The 21,529-nt window shown below is 33.4% G+C and overlaps 3 protein-coding genes across 4 annotated transcripts; 1 reads left to right on the forward strand and 2 right to left on the reverse strand.

The window, feature by feature from the left end:
• Positions 1-57: 57 nt before the first annotated feature.
• On the reverse strand, positions 58-4,050 carry nhr-204 (Nuclear Hormone Receptor family). Of its 2 annotated transcripts, none has more exons than NM_001313234.4 (8): positions 3,009-4,050; positions 2,851-2,959; positions 2,091-2,248; positions 1,840-2,019; positions 1,392-1,574; positions 1,217-1,341; positions 1,042-1,169; positions 58-450 (listed from the first exon to the last, which is right to left on the reverse strand). In NM_001313234.4, the coding sequence occupies exons 1-8, from the start codon at positions 3,198-3,200 to the stop codon at positions 197-199; spliced, it is 1,329 nt and encodes a 442-aa protein (NP_001300163.1). In that variant the 5' UTR covers positions 3,201-4,050; the 3' UTR covers positions 58-196. The 2 variants fall into 2 exon arrangements, with proteins under 2 accessions (NP_001300163.1, NP_503165.3); NM_070764.6 differs by having other exon boundaries at positions 1,220-1,341; positions 3,009-3,213.
• A 9,430-nt stretch (positions 4,051-13,480) lies between these two features.
• lgc-26 (Acetylcholine receptor-like protein cup-4) lies at positions 13,481-16,639 on the forward strand. The gene is made up of 9 exons (NM_070766.6): positions 13,481-13,589; positions 13,642-13,811; positions 14,324-14,475; positions 14,522-14,663; positions 14,717-14,861; positions 15,311-15,477; positions 15,537-15,690; positions 15,738-15,927; positions 16,175-16,639. Exons 1-9 carry the CDS (start codon positions 13,562-13,564, stop codon positions 16,485-16,487), a joined length of 1,461 nt encoding a protein of 486 aa, NP_503167.1. The 5' UTR covers positions 13,481-13,561; the 3' UTR covers positions 16,488-16,639.
• Positions 16,640-17,141: 502 nt separating this feature from the next.
• Positions 17,142-18,157, reverse strand: nlp-70 (uncharacterized protein). Its single transcript, NM_001392464.1, has 2 exons — positions 17,993-18,157; positions 17,142-17,390 (listed from the first exon to the last, which is right to left on the reverse strand). The coding sequence occupies exons 1-2, from the start codon at positions 18,154-18,156 to the stop codon at positions 17,312-17,314; spliced, it is 243 nt and encodes an 80-aa protein (NP_001379920.1). The 5' UTR covers position 18,157; the 3' UTR covers positions 17,142-17,311.
• Between the last annotated feature and the right edge of the window lie 3,372 nt (positions 18,158-21,529).

The following is a 21,529-nucleotide window of genomic DNA, read 5'->3' on the forward strand; positions in this document are numbered from 1 at the left end:
AATGGGTAATATGATTTTATTTCTCCGAACTTTTGTTATTTTGTGGCAAAAGCACGATTCAGAGAACATATTTATTTGTAACAAAAACAGTAAGAAAAAAACTTAAAGCCAACAAATTATACCCATCAAAAATCCTGTAGGCCTGCCTGCCTTCAAGGCTACCTACGCCTAGGCTTTACCCATAAAAGATCCAGCTCTAACATGTTAACATAATATCATCAAACAACGCTAGCTTTACATGTTTCGGACGGTACAACGTAATATAAACGTTAACATCTCTCTGGTCCTTCTGCTGTCGTTCCAGAACATCAATAACATTAAGAATTTCAGCAAAACGCCCGGGTCCCGCAGCGCCGTGATGCGTCATTGTGTAGTTGAGAAGGGCTACCGTGTACTTGGCCCGTTCTGTAGAAAGTATGTTTCGGCCGGAAGCTGAGATGTCGGGAGCTGCTGAAAAATATTTTTTAGAGATGCGGGAAAGTTGGGTAAAAGTGCAAAAGTTGGGTGAAATTTAGGCAAAAGTTGGGCAAAAGTTGAATTAAAGTTAGGCAAAAATTGATCAATTCTGGAAAAGGTTGGAAAACGGTTCTCCAAAAGTTGGACTATGGTGGGCAAAAATTTGCAAAATTGGTGCAAAGGTAGGTAAAAGTATGCAAAAATTGCAAAAGTTTCCCAAAAGTTTGTCGAAAGTCTGGCAAACGTTTTTAAAAAACTGAACAAAGTGGGCAAAAAATTGGCCGAATTTGGCAAAAGTAGGCGAAATTCGGGCAAAAGTTGGGCAAAAATGGTGAAAAGAAAGTTGACGAAATGCGGCAATAGTTTGCCAAAGTAGGCCAAAGTTGACGAAAATTTGGTTTAGCCTGTACCAAATTTTGCCCAACTATTTCCAGCTGTCGCCTATTTTTTGCTCAACATTTATTTAACTTTTGCTCAACTTTTGAAAAACGTTTTTTTCCTACTTTTTTCTAACTTTGTCCATACCTTTGCCCATATTTTGAGCAATTTTTTAGGCAGTTAGGCAGGTAAACAAAACAGCCGTACCTGAATTGCACAACAAAATAGCTCTAAGAAAAAGATATTCAACTTTTGTACACGCCAGGCGGATCAGAGTTTTAATTGCTCGCATCATGATATCACTTGACAAATTATCCATATACTCTTTGGGAATCCTGAAAAAAAATAATCAAGAGGTTTCTAAACTTTCAAATGTTAAAACCACTTTGGCGGGGGTACGAAGGTTTGCCCATCTGCTCTGATAAATTTATCGGTCTTGTTTTCCACCGAAAAATAGGCCCGCATAAGATTCGATACCATTAGACTGGTGTCTCGGCATAGAAAAAACTGAAAAAATAATTTATTGACTTTCAATAATAATAAAAAAATTTTTTTACCCTATCATTCTCTGAAAGTTTCTTGAAAAAATCAAATGTCTTCGCCATTTCCACCACTGTGAGTAGATCATAACTAAACCACTTCTTTACATTTGGCGGTAAAATTCTTGGCGATCCGGGATTAGGATTTGGTTTTCTGGATGCTTCTATCGTCTCCGGGCTCAGCGGCCAACCGGGCATTGGCTGAAATTGTTAAGTGTTGTTAAGATACACAAGTGCCCATTTGCCTACTAGGAAGGCCGATTTTCCGATATTTCATACAAACTAATTTGATTTTTTGTAGAATAGCTTGAAATTTTGAGTTTTTGATTGTACGTTTTTTTTTCAATTTTTGGTTTATTGATTTTTCGTTTTCCCGGTATTTCGAATATTTTTTCTCTCTTGACTAGAGCTGAAATTGTTATTTGTATTCATTTTTAGATAACCTCCTAGCTTGAAAAAAACTCACCCCTAATCGATCGCCGAGTCCAATAATTGAAACTTCATTTTTAATAGCCTGCTTCAAAGTAGGAAAGCTCATTGGATTATAAGTACAATCCCGAAATGTTGTAATTTTCAAATCGAGATGCATTAGGTGATTGATGAGATCTGTTACTTGAGCTTCAATCGACTTTGGAGGCTCTTTTATCTGAAAATTTGATTTTTTACATCATTATATTGACAATTTATTGGCAATTTGACAACTTGGCAAAAACTAACCCTTGGCAGAACAACTATTTCCTTTCCAAACTCCGAGCTATTTTCTTCGAGCGGTTGATTTTCACTATGTTTTCGGAGTTCAGATTGGATTCCAAGAGCGTTCATACCGGCTTCTAAGCATCTTTTGTACCGGCATGCTCGACATTTTGGAACTGGGTCTGAATTAGGTTTAGTTTTCATTTTTAGAGATTAATTGTTTTTTCATAAAAGGAAAAGTTTTGGAAAAAAGAAAAAAAATTAAATTAAAAAATAGAATAGCATATAAAAATTATTTTTCTTTTCAAGAATTTTTAAAGTAATTTATTTGAAGATTATTATAAATTTTAATGTTTATAAATTTTCGACCATACAGAAAATAAAAAACTCTTATTTTTTGAAATTTTATTGATTTTTCCAAGAGTGTGCTAAAATTTTGTTTTACTTTTTTTGAGGAATGCAATTTTTGCATCACTTTCCATGCAAATGAAACAAAATTTAAACAACATTTTTTTTTGAAATAAGAAAATCAATTATTCGAATTTTAAACTTGAATTGTTCGTTTTCAAACTTGGAAAAATTAATTTTTCAATGAAAACATTATCAAGTGCACAATTTTTCTATTTTTCGAACTTTCGGAAAATCACTAAAAATTTAATTCATTTTTTTTTTCGAATTTTCTCTTTTAATTTTCTATTTTCTTCGATTGTCAGTTTTCAAAAAAAAAGTTCGCTTTTTCAGATTTTTTTTCTGTATTTTCTTTCAAATAAAAATTAAAACTCACCACCGGGTCCAAAATTTGTATAACATGCATTACCAGCAGAACATCTGTATTTTAGTTTTTCTATAGTCACTCTTCGAAAAAACGATTTGCATCCGTTACAAGAAGCCACCTAAAAAATTTTGAAATTTCAAGATGGACTACTTTTGTACACAACTCACATCATAATGATGTCCAGTAGCCTTTCCATAACAAACTTGACACGCACTTGGCACAAATTGATAGGGTTTTCCAGATTTTCTCAGGGATTTGGTTTTTGGAGGCTTCTGCTCAATGAAGCTTTCCAGAGCGGGGCTTGATGTTGCTGAAGCGGAACTACAGCTTGGCAGCTCTACCTGGTCGTACTCCAACATTGGTTCTGCAAATAAAGTATTTGAAGATGGGATTTTTTGGCTATTATCTACTATGAATACTATTATATGCGATAAATTTTTCTTACAGTTATGTTTTTAGGAAAAAAACACAGACGATACTTTTAATAAAATTAAAAATAAATTTCGAAAAAAATGATTATGAAAGCCACTAGAGGCAATATAATTCAAAAATTTGAACGTATCAAAGATCTCCCACCCATTGGTCAGAGACTGTATATTATTCTACTGAATTGCATATAGACGATAGAAAATTGCGAATACATCTAAAGGACATACGAATGCGCTGTTGATCGTTGTCGGATGAAGAAACGTGAGGATCATAATAAATACAGTTAGGGCACAAACTACGGTTATTTTATGTGCCTTGAGACTAGGACTACCTTGATAGGGATGCTCGCCTCATGCCTGCCTGTTTTTAGTCGGCTAACAATTAGTGTTTGAAATTTACGCATATAGTTCAACTGGGAAATCTTGTATATTGTGTTAGGAGACATGGCGTATGCCAAATTGTAAGGAGACAAAAAAGTACTTTTTTGTAAATTGGCAAAATAACCAAAAATGTAGATTTTGAAAATTGCTGAAATTGACAAAAAACCAGAAAATGCCAAAAAGTTGCAGAGATTGTCAAGTTCAGAAACAACGAAAAATAACCAAAAAATTAGAATTTGAAAATTGCTGAAATTGACAAACAATCAGAAATTGCCAAAAAGTATCAGAGCTTGGCAAGTTCAGAAACAACAATAAATAACCAAAAATTAGAATTTGAGAATGGGCCAAATTTCAAAGTTTTCAGATTTTGAAAACTGCCGAACTAGCCGCAAGTTGTAGAAATCGGCAACTGCCGAACGTTTTAGAATTCAACAATTGCCTAAATTGCTGAAAAATTCAGAGATCAGCAATTAAATAAGTTTAGTAAGCCTACACCTAAACATATTTTTTAATTCGAAACTATGAAAAATAATGAATTAAATAACCTGAACTTTTTAAATCTGTATTAAAGTCAGTAGATGTTATTTTTAAATTGTTATTCTACCAAACCTAGTTCAATTTTAAAAAGTTAATGCTTTTTTGCGAAGAACACTGGAATTAGTCAACGCTTGTCAAATTACACATGACTTATTGCAACTGATCTTTTGATTCGCCAACTACAAAAACTACAAATTCTGTATGACGTCATCAGACCTCCAGAATTTCTACTAAAAAATGATTGCGACGCCATGATTTTTAAAATTAAAATTTCCACTTTTTTCAGAATAATAGATTAAAATAAGGCAGGCGTACGTTGCCAAATAGGCAGGCAAGCTTTTTTTTTCGCGCCGGCCAAAAGATTAAAGACTGGGCCAGTTGGTCAGAGATAAACATGAGATTTGCCGCTTCGTTTCTCGCAAAAATGGTTTAAAAAGGACACGGATTTTGCTGTGATTTGTGTTCAGGTTTACATACAAATAGGCAGTGTTTTAAAGATGACATCACCTAACTGCACTCAAGATCAAACGGAAATCATGAAAACGGTAAAAAAGATTAACAATTAAAAGTGGTGGGGAAATTTTATTACGGTTTTTAAAAATATCTTCTTCAATTTAAAAAATCATTAGAAAAGGCTATTTTTAAACCCCTGCGAAAAAGATTAATCTAGTTTTTGGTTTTTTAAAAGCTAAATTAGAACCTGATTTTTCAACTTTCCAGACATTTTCCAGCGAAAAAATTTTAATTGCGTGGTTTTGCAGCCACTGCCAATAGCTGCCCGCCGTCAAGTCGCCTGCGTGGTTCCTAGACGTCACCTGCGTGCTTTTGGTTGCCTGCGTAGTCTTGACGCGTTGCCTGCGTGGTGGGCAGTCACCTGCGTGGTTTGGAGCGGTGCCTGCGCGGTTCGATTTATCAGAGAAATTATTGATTTTTAAGACAATTTTAGAGTTTCAGCAAATTTCGTGTTTTAAAATGTTTAATTAATATTTTATAGATAGAAAATTTAATTTTTATTTACAAAAAAAAACGAGAAATTAACACAGAAATTTTGGAGCTTTTTTGAACTTTCTTAAAAGTAGCAAAAATCAACTTTTTCGAGATAAAAAGCTACGAAAAAAACAATTTATCGATTTTCAGCATATATCCAAACTATCTGAACATTTGGGCAATTTTCCACTTCATTCTTGTTTTTATTTCTCATCAACATTACTTTTAAAAAATGTTAGAATATGATTTTTTTAAATATATGTTTCCGATTTTTTCCGATTTTTCAATAAAAAAAATTAACAAATTAATTTTTTAATCGCACCTAGCCGGGCCAAAAAAATCAATCCAAAAAGATCAAACTATTCTCGAATTCATAAGATTAACAAAAAATATATAAAAAGGCACAAAAATCGATAAAGTTCGATGACAATCTGCGATAAAAGTCCAGTGATCTGTGGTGACATTACATTCAACAAGGGAAATGGGGGCTGGGTAAAGACAGGAGGCGATGAGGGGGGGGGGGAGGTGTGTGTACTGTTAGATAGAGAGAAATAGGGAAAGGGGAAACATGAAAAATGAGAAAAGAAAACGAGAAATTGTGTACCCGGCGGGGAGACCGTAACTTTGAAGAGACACAGGTGTGAGTTTGCGGTGGAAAAACAATGTTTTACAGAAACTTTGTCTTATCGATATATTGGTCAGGTTGGGCGACAAACTATTTTTTTCCGGCAACATCGGAACTTGCCTAAATTGAAAAATTTCGGCACACGGCAAAGTAGGCAAAATGCCTTTTTTTAATTTTCGGCAAACCGGCAATTTGCCGAAAATGAAAATTTCCGGCAAATTCGGCAAGTCGGAAATTTTCAAAAAATAAAAATTTCCGGCAAATCGGCAATTTTATGAAAATTAAAGTTTTGAATTGAAACTTGAAGTTGTGTTTTCAAAACCTTTTTGGTGGGAAATTTAAGTTTCAATTCAAAAAAAGGCGACAAATTGAAAAATAAAATTTTCCAATAATTGTTGTTGAGGGAAATTCGAATTTTTATTTTATTTTTTCTAATGTAAGTTTCAGATAATGAAAAGCTATTGAAAAATTAAATTCCCAATTATTTTTAAATTATTTTTAAAGTTTAAGAAGCAAGTATAAGCTTATAATAGGTGACTTTAATGCTAGAGTCGGAAACAGAAAAGACGAAAACGAGCGCTACATCGGCACTCATGCCATGGAGCCTCGCAACGATACTGGTGAAATTCTCGCAACCTTTTGTGAATCCAATCGTCTATGGCACACGAATTCCCAATTCTATAAACCCATAAATAGACGTTGGACACATGTAAGCCCTGATGGAATGTTCAAACATGAAATCGACAACATCTTGGCCAATGGAAAGTTTGTAACAGATACATCTGTGCTCCCGTCGTTCACGAACGGAAGCGACCACCGTCTCCTCCGAAGTAACGTCCATTTCAACATTAATTTGGCGAAACTAGATCAAGTGAAAAGGAGAAAACCCCCGAAAAGAGTCTTGGAAAAAGCTACAGCTCTGGCTGTCAGCTCAACAATTACTGCCCCTGCTCATGGAGATATTGATGAGGACTACAAGATCCGTGTCGACTCTCTCAAAGCAGCTCAGGATCAATCAGTAGTTCAACCATCCAACCACTCCGCCAACCGACTCTCGGAGGAAACTCGACAAATGCTCTTCAAAAGACGTCTTATGGACAGATCGGACCCAAATTTTAAGTCACTATCTATAAAATGTAGAGAAGCAGTCGAGAGAGACCATGAGAACTTTGCCAGTGCCCGCCTGCTAAATGCCGCCCAGTCTAGAAAAAGCATGAAGCGAGTAGCCAGGGATTTAAACGAATACAAGTCATTCATCCCTAGCCTCAAATGCTCTTCGACTGGAGAACGAATCACTTCCCGGGAGAAAATGGAACGGGAGATCGAGATGTTCTATACTTCACTTTTCAGAAGTAGAAAAACACCTCCCCCAACCTCAACTACCTCCTCCACCTCCCATCATAGCGGAACCACTTCCACCATTTCTTTTTGGAGAAATCCGCGCTGCGATCAACTCATTTCCAAATGGAAAAGCAGCTGGAAGTGACAAAATCACCGCAGATTTCTTGAAATCTTGTGGCGACAACGTCATCCGTTTGATCACCGGAAGATTCAATCGGTATCTAGAAAGCGGGAATATCCCCAAGGACTGGAAAACTTCAAAAACCACCCTGATCTTTAAGAAAGGGGATCGTGAAAGTTTGGAGAATTACCGTCCGATATGCTTGCTGCCAGTATTGTATAAAACATTCACTAAATGTGTGTTGAATAGAATACGAAAAACACTCGAAGAAGCTCAACCCGTTGAGCAAGCAGGATTCAGGAGATCTTTCTCAACAATTGATCACATCCACTCAGTCCAACGCTTGCTCGAAGTGGGAAGAGAGTACCAGATCCCATTGACACTTGTCTTTATAGACTTCCAAAAAGCCTTCGACAGTGTCGAACCACAAGATGTCTGGGATAGTCTTCAGCAGCAAGGAGTGCAAAGGGGATACATCAACCTCCTCCAAGAATGCTACACCGATTGCTCGACCACCTTCACGCCGTTCCATAAAAACGTAACTGTCCCGGTCATACGAGGAGTCAGACAAGGTGACCCAATATCACCAAACCTCTTCTCTGCGTGTCTGGAACATGTTTTCAGACAACTCAACTGGAAACACTTCAAAGGAGATGAACGATACGAAACGGAAGGAATACGTGTGAACGGTCAGAATCTCACCAACCTCCGTTTTGCAGACGACATTGTCCTCGTGGCTCATAATCCGCGAACGGCAAGTCAAATGCTTACAGAACTGGTGGAAAAGTGTAGTAGTGTTGGTCTAAAAATCAATACAGGGAAAACCAAAGTCCTTCGGAACAGGTTTGCCTATAAGAGGAAAGTTGAGATCCGATGCCCAAACACCACCAACATCATCATTGATGATGTAAACGAATACATCTACCTCGGGCGCCAAATAAACGACAGTAACAACTTGTTACCTGAGCTTCATAGAAGGCGAAGAGCTGCGTGGGCAGCTTTTACCAACATCAAAAGCACCACGGACCAGATCACCTGCCCACGCCTCCGTGCAAATCTCTTCGATTCTACGGTTCTCCCAGCCCTGACCTACGGCTCTGAAGCTTGGACCTTCACAAAAGAGCTAGCGGAAAGAGTCAGAGTAACCCATGCAGCCCTCGAACGAAAGTTAGTTGGACTCACCCTAACAGAACAACGCGAACGAAACATTCATCGCGAAGAAGTTCGAGAAAAGTCAAAACTCAGAGATCCACTAATACACATAAAAAAGAAGAAACTTGGATGGGCTGGACACGTGGCGAGACGAACAGATGGCCGATGGACAACTCTGATGAACGATTGGTGCCCCCGAGACGAGAAACGACCCGTTGGACGCCCACCGATGAGATGGAATGACTCTTTAAGAAAAGAAGTCACTACGCGAGACGCCTTCGGACAAGTCATACAACTATGGTCCACCCAAGCATAGGACCGAAAAGCTTGGAAAGCTGTGATCCGCGCCGCAGGCGAAGAACGGATCGACTAAGTAAGTAAGTATCTAAGTAAGTAATTCGGCAAGTCGGAAATTTTCAAAAAATAAAAATTTCCGGCAAATCGGCAATTTTATGAAAATTAAAGTTTTGAATTGAAACTTGAAGTTGTGTTTTCAAAACCGTTTTGGTGGGAAATTTAAGTTTCAATTCAAAAAAAGGCGACAAATTGAAAAATAAAATTTTCCAATAATTGTTGTTGAGGGAAATTCGAAATTTTATTTTTTCTAATGTAAGTTTCAGATAATGAAAAGCTATTGAAAAATTAAATTCCCAATTATTTTTTAATTATTTTTAAAGTTTAAGAGGGAAATTGAAAAAATCAAGCTCTCAAATAGTTTTGGTGAAAAACTTAAATTTAAAATATTTTAGCAGGAAAATCAAAGACTCTTTTTTTAAACTCAACTCTTTGAAGATATCTTCAAGAAAATTCTCAAAATCTGAAAACATTACATCAATAAGCTTAACAACATGGCTCTAACAAAAAAGTGATCATTATAGCAGAAAACGCTAACATTTTTATACCTCGACTACCAGATTTGGCTTAGAAAACTAATTTGTAAAATGTAATACCACAAAATCAAAATAGAAAATGCTTAAATTCATGGTTATCGCGCTTTTGATTTTTCACTTGTTGCCATTGAAATTGACATTTTGATAAACCTACAAACTACGTCAATTTGGTCAACAACTAGAGTCTATTATTAGTTTTCTTCACATTGCTTATTAATTTTGAACAATTTTTGAGAGAAAAGCTTATGATTGGGCTTAGACTTCGACTAGGCCTAAGTCTAGGCGGGCTGGGAGGAGACAGAGAACAAGCAAAATTCCCAGAAATTCCTAAAAATTCAGAAAAATTTGATAAAAAAACAAAAACAGGAAGAATGGAACATTCCGAAATCGGGTAAAAAATTCTATTAAAAATGGTCGAAAAAGAACCAAAAAATAAAAATAATAAAAACAAAAGTGAAAAAATTTTTGACGGGGTTTGAGAACTGAAATATTAATTTTTTGCAATTGATAAACAAACCTGAAAAAATTTAAGAAAACTTTTTCTAGACAAACACTACTTAAAATGCTTTTCACAATTTTTTTTCACAATTTTTTTGAACAAAAAATCAAAAAAAAAACTGTATGTATTCAAAATTATGAGGTCATTAAACTCTTTTTTTCTCATACAATAAACATTAGTTTTGTATTCCGCCAAATTCCAACGAAAACATACAAAATGAAATGAAGGGAAGAAATTTGTCAAATATACAAACTTCTTGCTATGGGAAACCATAATTTAGTAGAGCAGGAATTAGTAGGCGGTGCAGAAAGTAGGAGAAATGTTTTGTAGCTTATTGGTGCAAATTATTGGGTTTCAGAGAGTTGGGGAAACGTTTCGGGATTGCTTTTCAAAACAAGAGGAATGCGCCGAGTGCAACGTAAACCATTATTATAGTGCCAAAATGAGCAAATATCAAATTAAAACGTTTATAGCAAGAAGACTTTTTGAATGCCCAAACATAGGCAACCAAAAATAATTTCCAAGTTTTTATTGATTTGTTGCATATTGAAACAACTTTTTTCAGGTTTTTTGAAATGAATATCATAGCTACAGACACGGTTGTACACTTTTCTAAAAATATAAAAAACCACCAATTTTTATAGCTAGAAGACTTTTTGAATGCCCAAACATAGGCAACCAAAAATATTTTCCAAGTTTTTATTGATTTGTTGCACATTGAAAAAAACTTTTTTCGGGTTTTTTAAAATGAATATCATAGCTACAGAAACGGTTGTACACTTTTCTGAAAATACAAAAAATTTGCAATTTTTATAGCTAGGAGACTTTTTGAATGCCCAAACATAGGCAACCAAAAATATTTTCCAAGTTTTTATTGATTTGTTGCACATTGAAAAAAACTTTTTTCGGGTTTTTTAAAATGAATATCATAGCTACAGAAACGGTTGTACACTTTTCTGAAAATAAAGAAAATTAACAATTTTTATAGCAAGAAGACTTTTTGAATGCCCAAACATAGGCAACCAAAAAAAATTTCCAAGTTTTTATTGATTTGTTGCACATTGAAAAAAACTTTTTTCGGGTTTTTTAAAATGAATATCATAGCTACAGAAACGATTGTACACTTTTCTAAAAATACAAAAAATTAGCAATTTTTATAGCTAGAAGACTTTTTGAATGCCCAAACATAGGCAACCAAAAGTAATTTCCAAGTTTTTATTGATTTGTTGCATATTGAAACAACTTTTTTCGGGTTTTTTAAAATGAATATCATAGCTACAGAAACGGTTGTACACTTTTCTAAAAATAGAAAAAATTAGCAATTTTTATAGCTAGAAGACTTTTTGAATGCCCAAACATAGGCAACCAAAAATATTTTCCAAGATTTTATTGATTTGTTGCATATTGAAAAAAACTTTTTTCGGGTTTTTTGAAATGAATATCATAGCTACAGAAACGGTTGTACACTTTATTAAAAATACAACAAATTAGCAATTTTTATAGCTAGAAGACTTTCTGAATGCTCAAACATAGGCAACCAAAAATAATTTCCAAGTTTTTATTGATTTGTTGCATATTGAAAAAACTTTTTTCAGGTTTTTTGAAATGAATATCATAGCTACAGAAACGGTTGTACACTTTTCTAAAAATAGAAAAAATTAGCAATTTTTATAGCTAGAAGACTTTTTGAATGCCCAAACATAGGCAACCAAAAATATTTTCCAAGATTTTATTGATTTGTTGCATATTGAAAAAAACTTTTTTCGGGTTTTTTGAAATGAATATCATAGCTACAGAAACGGTTGTACACTTTTCTAAAAATACAAAAAATTAGCAATTTTTATAGCTAGAAGACTTTTTGAATGCCCAAACATAGGCAACCAAAAATATTTTCCAAGATTTTATTGATTTGTTGCATATTGAAAAAAACTTTTTTCGGGTTTTTTGAAATGAATATCATAGCTACAGAAACGGTTGTACACTTTATTAAAAATACAACAAATTAGCAATTTTTATAGCTAGAAGACTTTCTGAATGCTCAAACATAGGCAACCAAAAATAATTTCCAAGTTTTTATTGATTTGTTGCATATTGAAAAAACTTTTTTCAGGTTTTTTGAAATGAATATCATAGCTACAGAAACGGTTGTACACTTTTCTAAAAATAGAAAAAATTAGCAATTTTTATAGCTAGAAGACTTTTTGAATGCCCAAACATAGGCAACCAAAAATATTTTCCAAGTTTTTATTGATTTGTTGCATATTGAAAAATACTTTTTTCGGGTTTTTTGAAATGAATATCATAGCTACAGAAACGGTTGTACACTTTATTAAAAATACAACAAATTAGCAATTTTTATAGCTAGAAGACTTTCTGAATGCTCAAACATAGGCAACCAAAAATAATTTCCAAGTTTTTATTGATTTGTTGCATATTGAAAAAACTTTTTTCAGGTTTTTTGAAATGAATATCATAGCTACAGAAACGGTTGTACACTTTTCTAAAAATAGAAAAAATTAGCAATTTTTATAGCTAGAAGACTTTTTGAATGCCCAAACATAGGCAACCAAAAATATTTTCCAAGTTTTTATTGATTTGTTGCATATTGAAAAAAACTTTTTTCGGGTTTTTTGAAATGAATATCATAGCTACAGAAACGGTTGTACACTTTTCGAAAAAAAAAAACAAAACTGTGAATTTTTTTTTCAATTTCATAAAAAGTTTAAAATGCCTGTTTTTTGAAACGAATTTATAACATCTGCATATATTGAAACGAAATTTTTAAATTTTGTAAAACTATTGGTAAACGCTCTGAGAATTCTATATTACATGCAAAAATAAACAATAGCCTCGTCAGCTGAGTACATACAATGTAGTGTAGTTTGTAGTAGATTATTATATTGTAAAACGCTCATACGTTCTCTTCATCTCTCTTTATTACTACGGAAACACCGCCAGACACTGTCGGAAAATGACTCGTTCACCGCTGCTTTAATATTGAGTTTTGTCAGTTGGGTTGTTGTCTAACTATAGAAGTAAAACAGGACCGCATATATTAAGTTAACACTGCAAACATTTCCAGATTATTCAAAGTTTCTCAGTCAGAGATTTGGTAAACGGCCAAATTTTCCAAAAAAAAATTGGAATTTAAAGTTTTTTTTTTCTACAGATTGGAACCATCACAATGTTCAAGAAAAAATAATTATAACTCAATTTTCAAAAATTGTGGAAAAATAGATTATGGCAAATTTTTAAAAACATTTTAGTATGATTTTTGACCTTTTAGCAACGTGATAGCATGACTGGGACTATTTTTGATTTGTTCGGTATTTTGACGAAAAAGTTGGTGTTTTTTTTTTGGTTTTTTGGATCTAAGGCCGTATTTGTGTTGGCTTTTAATTTATACTCCCAAATATAAAGTTTAGTTGAGAGTCCAAACATAATTATTTTTGTTTTTTTGGTCCCCTGCTTGAAAACTTTTTTCTCTTATTTTTTCTATTATTACACAAATTAAAATTGAACATTTTTCATTTGAACAAAGCATCCACATTTTTGTTTATTCAAACTACACAAAATCGAGTAAATCAATTTTTGCAAATTTGATGGCACAGTATCAAATATCATACACCCACTTATTCCAATTTGTAAACTGTTTATTATAATCAAAACCGGCTCGGTTGTTTACTTTCAAAAGAGAGTTCTCTTGGAAGTTAGAAATTCCGGTTTCTCCCGTAACTTTATTTCTCTGCACAAATATATATGATACTCCTACGGTTAATTTCGATTGGTATGGGGATTTTATTTTTTAAAAGATAATAGATTTATTTTTTATTTCCCAGGTGTTCTGATAAATTTTCATTTCGGGAATGCGGCATCTCAATCTACTGACGAAAGGAAGCTGGAAGCTCAGTTGCTGAAGGGGTATAATAGTAAAGTTCGGCCGGTGAAAGTTGAGTCCACTGTGACACAAGTCGCAGTTTACCTGAATATTGCACATGTGGAGAAAGTGGTGAGTTTTAGTAATACGCAATTTTTGTACACAACCTCATTGTAAAGTTTCTTCAAAATGCTCTGGAATTTGATAATTACAATTCAAATTGTAAATTGTAAGTTCTCAAAGAATCCGATTTTCTCGGAACTTTGGCAATTTACCAAAACTTTGAAAAATTCAAAAATTATTGATAGTTGGTTTTAGTCTAAGATGGCTAACTAGTTATATACCTGATACTTAATACCTGATAATAATAAATTCAGAAAAAGTTTTTTGATTACCAATATTTTCTGTGAAAGTTTTGGTAACTTGCTAAATTAAAAAAGGATTGTTTTGCATCACTGCAAGCGTTTCTGCAAGCTTTTAAATACAATAAATTAGGATCAAATTACATTTTAAAATCATTAAAATTATTTTTAAAAAAATTTTCAAAAAATGATTTTGTTAAGTTTCAATATGATACCTAAGAATTTTAGCACTATTGCAGCGGTTTTCCAAATTTTGAATTAACATTAAAAGTTCATCTACAGGACGAACATGAGCAAACCGCACTGGTTCATGGACATCTCATGGCATCCTGGACCGATGAATACCTGAAATGGGAGCGTAAGGCGACAAATATTAGTACTCTTTCAATTGCATCCTCCAAGCTCTGGCAACCTGCTCTACAGCTGTACAATAGGTAATCACCGAATTTATGAACTAAGTTTACATTCAGTATGTTATAGTGCTCGAGGCAATTCGTGGAGCCTTTATTTGACCGGGCTTCCCGCAATTGTGTACAATACGGGTAAAGTTTGGAGCAGAGGCACCTTTTCGTTCTTTGTGACGTGTCAGTTTGATTTCACAAATTGGCCTTATGATCAGCAGGTTAGAATTTTTTCGCCCGCCATCGCCACTTTCGACATAAGATATTTTTTAAGTCTTGCCCTATCGTCATTACGGATTGGGTGTACGGTTTGGGCCAGGTGAACCTAAGTGATCCGGCAACTGCGGCTGGATATGGAAAACCAACGATTCGTCTGAGCTACGATCCGATCGATGAGACTAATAAGCGGCATGTTGGAGGTGAGCATAACGGGCTCTAGGACAGTAGTGACGCCATATATTTTCTATATTTTTTTTAATGACTTTTGTGACGTTACTATCAGAGATGGGAGGTGGTTGCTGTTCGGCTAATTCGAGGAAATCGGCAAATCTTGAAATTTTTTTTGGTTTTTTAAAAGTTATTTTCATAAAAATTTCTTGCTTTGCACAATTTATGTAAGAACAAGCGTGCAATTTTGCCGATTAAAATTGAAATTCTGAAATTTCCAAAAATAATGTGCAAAACCACAATTTTTCCGGAAATTTTCGATAATTGCCGTTTTTCTGGCAAATTCGGCAAATCGGAAATTTTCCGATTTGCCGACTTGCCGGAAATGTTCAAGTTGCCGGTTTGCAAGAAAATGTCAATTCTGGCCATTTGCCAATTTGCCGGAAAAATAGCTTTACCTGTCACTTCTCAATTTTTTCAGGTTGGGAAGTTATAGACTCTTGGAAAAAGCACTGCTACTGGGGACCTAAAGGATGCTTGGACGCTGAACCAGACGGGAACCCGGATTGGTATTGGTCACTACTGGAATTTGGAATCACTTTGAAACGGCATCTTCCGTATTTTAGTCTGACAATTGTAATGCCCATGGTAAGCTGCCACTTTCTGCCCATCCTCCGAAAATTTCAGCCATCTATTTTCATTTTCAGGTATCAACATCACTGATGATTCTCTTAGGCTTCTGGATCGAAAATTTCGATTTCAACGTCTTCCTTATCACTCTCAACATAGCATTGCAAGCAACCTACGGATCCAACATACTCAGCAGAATGCCGCCAGGAAGTGGGCGCACTCCTAAAATTGGTATTTGCTTTAAATTTGATTGAGTCCGATAAAATTTCCCCTTTCAGTCCATCTCTATTCAATTGGGCTTTTGATAAGCGCGTTTCAAGTTGTGCTGATTGTGATGAGCAACTTCCTAAGAGTACGGCTCCCGTCACACTATGAGTTCGATTTTGGATATGATATTACAGAAATTCCAAAAAAGTTTGGGCTAACCAGATTTTTCACTACGAAAGGGCTGTCTTTTGATCCACAGGAGTGAGTTTATGCTTGTAAGCTTTCAAAAATAGTCTAGCTTAAAAATAGACTGTTTAATGATTTTTCTAAATTTTTTTATAATTTTTCAACTTCGTATTATATAAAATTTAAAATGATTTCTTAGACCAAGCCCACTTTTTTTGGAGTTTTCTGAAAAAAATATATTTCCTTTTTTCGTTTTTGCTTTTGAAGCAATTCTGCTAGCCTCGAAAATAATTTTTCAAACTGAAATTTCAACGGTTTTCAGACTCCTTAACCCTGCCCAACTCACATCTGAAGCTGAGATTCAAAAGGAGGCAAGCACATCAATCGGAATTTCAAACCCTCTTGCCGAATCAGGCTCTGACACCGACCTACTGATTAACCTACCGAAAAACTCAGAGGCCGATCTTTCTGAACGCTCAGAAACATTGGGAATGCCGGATTCGGAAAAAACTCAAAAAGAGTCACAAAAAAAGATGAGAAAACTTGAGATTCAACTTCTTCACATCAAGCGTTTTGCTTTCTTTTTTGTAATTTTCGTTTATCTCTTTGCCATTTTGCTTGTACTTGCTACTTGATTAATTTGAAAATTATGAGACCTTGTTATAAGGCAAGTGTTGTAAACTGATCTTGTAGTCTTGAATTATGTTACTTGGTTTTTATTAAAATTTCATTCCATCGCAGAGGTGCACCGCAAACTGCATAAAAACTGTATAAAATTACCGTGAATTTTAAGTTTTTGTTAATTAAGGACCCTAGATATGCATTTTCTTGAACAATTTGCTTTTTTTCAAATTCAAAATGTTCTCAACCTTAAAGGTTTAAGCATCTTGTCGCGTCTTTTTTGAAAAATGATGAATACAGTTTTAGGAATGCTAGATAGTCGGGGCCAAAGTGTTCATTACTGTAGGGTTACTGTAATTTTGAGAAATTAAATTTTAGAAATTAAAAAAACAAGACATTGCATTTCTCAAAAAAGCTCACAACTTTCCAGATAGTTGCAGAAAATCACAGGAATTTTTCAGAAACGTCAAAAATCGTTCCTGAATTACTAAATTACATTGGAAGTTTTTAAAACAACTTTAAGAAAATTATAAAATACTCTGTGAACTGATTATTGACGTTTTTCAGTCACAAAATGATTCAAAAACTAGTAAAATTCATTGAAAGTAACATATCCTTCTTACCTGACTGCCTAAATTTCTATGACCTTATAACTTTTCCATTATCGTACAACATATTCAGATTTTTATTAAATATCTGGTGGCTCGCGCAAATGCCCTCTCACAGAAATATATTAGGTATTCTTAGAAAAAAAGAAAAATAATTAAGATATAACAAAATCAGAATAAATTAGTCGTCTTCCTGATCACCACCACCCACACACACGATTGATAGCATTTTATTCGATGATATAGTCTGAAGTCTCAAAGGGTTGCCGTTTTTGTTGAAGTGCATGGGGCACGTTTTGCCAGTCGTACCTGGAATTTCAATCTAAATACGATTTCGAAAAGTTTTTGTTTTTTTATATTATAAACAGGCGAAGATACATGCATTTTAACAAATTTTACGAATAACTATAGAAAATCGATAAAAAGTGAAATTATAGAACTCTTCAACATACCTTTTGCATTTAACAAAAATTTGTCGTGTATTTTTGGCCCAAAAATTGATCAGTGAAGTTCGAAATGTTGTCCGTTTTTTAATTAAAAAATTCATTAATAGTCTCAATAATTCTGAGCGCATTTGCATAACAATAGCTAAATTTTTTTCTAAATCAGATTTTTTGGAGATCATCAGGGTTACTATTTATTTAAGATTAACAATCCAATTTTTTGAACCGAAAATTAATATTAAAAAATGTAGAAAACTGTTTGTTTAATCTGAAAAATAATATATTCTAAAAAGTTGAAAACACGTTAATCAGTTTCAAAAAATTTGATAGGCTTTTTGAAGCGCAAACAATGACATTTAGTCATTTAGATTATTTTTTAGAATGAAAAAAAAAACTGTCCTAAATTTAAATTTTAGTTTTTAATTCGACGATGTCCACTGATCCATTCGGTGATCCACTGAAACATACCATTTCTTCGTAATTTCCATATCATTGTTCCACTCATACCACTTTTTTAAACGGAGCCCCAAATGGTGAGCCGAGACGGACGGTGCACACGTGCAAGCACTCAAGTACAACAGCCCCACGAGAATCGACAGAATGGCCAAGTTGAGTGGTCGTGATACGGACATTCTGAAATGAGGAAAATGTTAGACGTTTTGAATATTTTTTTATGAGATTTAAGAGTTAATTTTGAAGGAAAAAATTGACTAATTTCAGACAATTTCAAGTAAAGTATGAAAAGACACAATTTTGGTATTAGGTCGCTTTGAGAAAAGGCCAAATTCGGTTGGATAGCTGCCTATAAAAATGTGAGGTCACAACAATTGGTCAAAAAACGCATTGCTTTTAACTTTAGTAGCATAACACAAAGATTTGAAGTCACCCGGACTTCAGAATGGAACATATCTCACTTGAAAACTTTTGTTTAGACTAGGTCATCACAGAGAATTTATGCGGTAAACCCCTACTTCTACCTTTTGAATTCGTACATTTTTAGTACATACAATTTTCTCAGCACCTGTTAAACTTTTCGCTCCAAAACGTGCAGCAATTTTGGTTGAAATGATAGAACATGGGTCGTAATAACCCAAAAAGCAACAGCAAAAAATTATAACAAAAAATCTATATTTTTCCATAATTATTTAATTTTCGAAATCTTTTCAGTTAACTGATTAGGCTACGCCCACTTTTTGGAGTTTTGTGGAAAAATTTTATGGCTTTTTTGTGTGACATTCCATTAAAGAAGTCACATTAGAAAATGAAAAACGAAAAAAAATCAGTTAAATTTGCCACAAAACTGCGAAAAATGTTGTTTTGAAATATGCTTTTGTTGTAAAATTGAGAACATTTAAATAATTTTTTTACAGTCACACAACGACCTATTTTTTATTACGGAAAGCAAAAAAATTCACTGAATTTTTTTATACACATAGATAATATTTTCAATCAATTAAATTTTTTGAAAAAAAAACTGTGCGAACCTTGCTAATTTAACATTGTACAAGAAGTAATTTTTGAGATAGTATCTTAAAAAGTTAGCCTCACTCAATTTCATTTTAATTTCAGAAGTTCGGAAAATTCAAAAATCCTATTTTTGAAATAAGCTGAGATTGGAGCAACAAAGCGGAAGTATGTTCTACATTTTTATGAACAAAAAACCGAGTAGGCTTCTCCTCACTACGGTATCCTTTTGATACATAATGGAAACGGAGCGAGGTGCAATAACAAAGAGATGCGGGTTGAATAGTAGTGGTGGTGGTGGGAGTAGTTGACGTCTTCAACTACAAAATTATTCGAATTATTCATGAACATATTGAGAGGTGTAAGAGTATGACTGAAGTACTACTTTGTCATGATTATGGTACTAAGAATAACCTTGAAAAAATGTAATGGGTGCATCAGAATAGTTTCCAAATCTGAAACATCAAAGTTCTAGAGTTTTTCTTTGAAGGATTGGTTTTTTTTCAACCATTAATGACAGAAAATTGTCAGAGTTTAACAAATATATTTGTTAAAAAATTGGAAAAAATGCTTTATTTTCTTCAATTGTTGAAAACAAATTTTTTTTCAAATTCTAAATTTTTCGAGATTTTTTTAAACAAAAAAACCAATTACGGAGAAAAATTTGGGAAACCCAAACAGTTTTTGTGCGGGATTCAAAAAGCTATACAACCATTTTTAATGCAAAATTAGAAAAATTTGCAAAAACAAATTTTACAATGTTCCTTTTATTTAGAGAATGTTGCCCTTAAAAGTTTTTTTCAGAAAATTTTTTTTCCCAAAATTCTGGGCTTTTCTTATCTGGAAAAAATTTAAATACTTGGACATCTTATTAAGATTTAGAGGAGTCATTAAAGCTTTACTTAAAAATCAAAATAAACCACAAAAACATGTTGTTTCCTGAAACCGAGCTTTAAAAGACTGGAATGCGAATTCAGACAGTTCGAAAAATATCTGGCAGCTGAAATTTTTTTTAGTGATTATTTGAACAAGATCATTTTTTTTCGAAAGCTGATTCCATAGTTGTAAGGTATCTTTTAAATGTTGTACACAGAATAAAGCGATGGGACATTATGAAAAAAAAATCTGTGTATGGTTTTAAAAAAATCTAGGCTTATAAAAGTGTTATGAAGGATATTTTTCGCCGAATTTTTATATGAAAAATTTTTGAGACTGATAGTAACTTTGTTAATTTTTTGATAATTTTCAGGAAACTTTTTTTTCAAATTTTTCTGAATTAAATTCTCTCGCGGTTCGAGGAAAGTATAATTATTGCCAGATTCAAGTATTAATCAAATCAGATAATCAGAATTTTTGAAAATTTCTTAGGGTCTAACAAATATTTTGCCAGTTGGCAATTTTTTGAATAAAACAAAGACGCTGTCAAAGTTAGAAATACGCTAGACTTGCAAAAAAAATAATTTTTTCTGCAGATTTTATTCAAATTTTTAAAGACAAAAATTATATACCACTTCAAATAAATACACACTATAAGTACCATATACAAGCCCTTGGGCTCCGCCCCTTTCTGACCTCAACAGCTTCGTCAGAATTTACATAAGCTGTAAAGGCGGTGATTCAGCGGAAGAATGAAACAAAAACGGCTTATGTAGAAATGTGTGGCGAATCTTTCCTTTTTTCTAAGAATAGTAAATAATGTGCAAGGAATGGGTTCGTGGGTGGGGTAGCGGTAAAGCATGAAAAGGCAGAAAAAGACAAGAAGCTGATCCTAATGTATTCCAAATTGGAAGAAAAGCAAAAATGCAGCGACCGGGTAATATCAGAGCTTCTGTCTCATGATTTTCAAGTAAAAAAGGGAATAATAAAGGGTACGGAACGCTAGGTGAATCCTGGAAAGGGGAACGACGAGTTAGGAAAGGCAGGTGGAAATTGTTTGAGTAGGCCATGTAAATATTGAGAACATTTTGTTTTTTGGAAAATGTGGTTTGGAAAACAGTATGAGAAAATGTTTTTTTTTTAATTTTTCTAAATTTTTTAAATGATTTTTTCAATTTTGCAACAATAAATTCGAAATATCTTAGCCTATTTTTCCGTCATTCTAATATAAATTAAATTTGGTAATAGAACATAAACTTTATGAAACTATGAAATTGGCCTAAAAATCGATAATTTAACATTTAAAAATTTTTTTCACGGAAAAATGTCTGAAAAATTGACAAACTATGTTTAAAATAATAAAACAAAAAACATGAAAACGCTGTCATTTATTTAGACGAGAATACAAAAAGAATTCACCGTTTTTTTTTTTGCAAAATTGAAAAAATCATTTAAAAAATTTTGAAAAATTCTATAACTTTTGAAAAGTGACATTTTGGCATATTTGGACTGTGTTCTGTCCATTAGGAAAATAAAACCACGGACACTACTCTACTTTTCGTTGTATTTAACAATGTTTCGGTACTATCATTAGTAGCTGAATTAAAATGAAATAAAATAGGCAAAAAGTGGTAAAAACTTTGTCATAATTTTGAAAGTCGACCA

Source organism: Caenorhabditis elegans, chromosome V (genome assembly GCF_000002985.6).
Source record: "Caenorhabditis elegans chromosome V".
In the NCBI taxonomy this organism is placed as follows: Eukaryota; Metazoa; Nematoda; class Chromadorea; order Rhabditida; family Rhabditidae; genus Caenorhabditis; species Caenorhabditis elegans.

What these genes read in the sequence shown, in the direction of transcription:
- nlp-70 (NM_001392464.1), bottom strand. Translation starts at nt 18,156, where the DNA reads ATGTCCGTATCACGACCACTCAACTTGGCCATTCTGTCGATTCTCGTG. An exon ending in ATGGAAATTACGAAGAAATG is followed by an intron (nt 17,391 to 17,992) that starts GTATGTTTCAGT and finishes TTGAAATTCCAG; the next exon opens with GTACGACTGGCAAAACGTGC.
- lgc-26 (NM_070766.6), top strand. Translation starts at nt 13,562, where the DNA reads ATGATACTCCTACGGTTAATTTCGATTG. An exon ending in TAATAAGCGGCATGTTGGAG is followed by an intron (nt 14,862 to 15,310) that starts GTGAGCATAACG and finishes CAATTTTTTCAG; the next exon opens with GTTGGGAAGTTATAGACTCT. An exon ending in TGACAATTGTAATGCCCATG is followed by an intron (nt 15,478 to 15,536) that starts GTAAGCTGCCAC and finishes TTTCATTTTCAG; the next exon opens with GTATCAACATCACTGATGAT.
- nhr-204 (NM_001313234.4), bottom strand. Translation starts at nt 3,200, where the DNA reads ATGTTGGAGTACGACCAGGTAGAGCTGCCAAGCTGTAGTTCCGCTTCA. An exon ending in TACAAATTTTGGACCCGGTG is followed by an intron (nt 2,249 to 2,850) that starts GTGAGTTTTAAT and finishes AACCTAATTCAG; the next exon opens with ACCCAGTTCCAAAATGTCGA. An exon ending in TATTTTGTTGTGCAATTCAG is followed by an intron (nt 451 to 1,041) that starts GTACGGCTGTTT and finishes AATATTTTTCAG; the next exon opens with CAGCTCCCGACATCTCAGCT.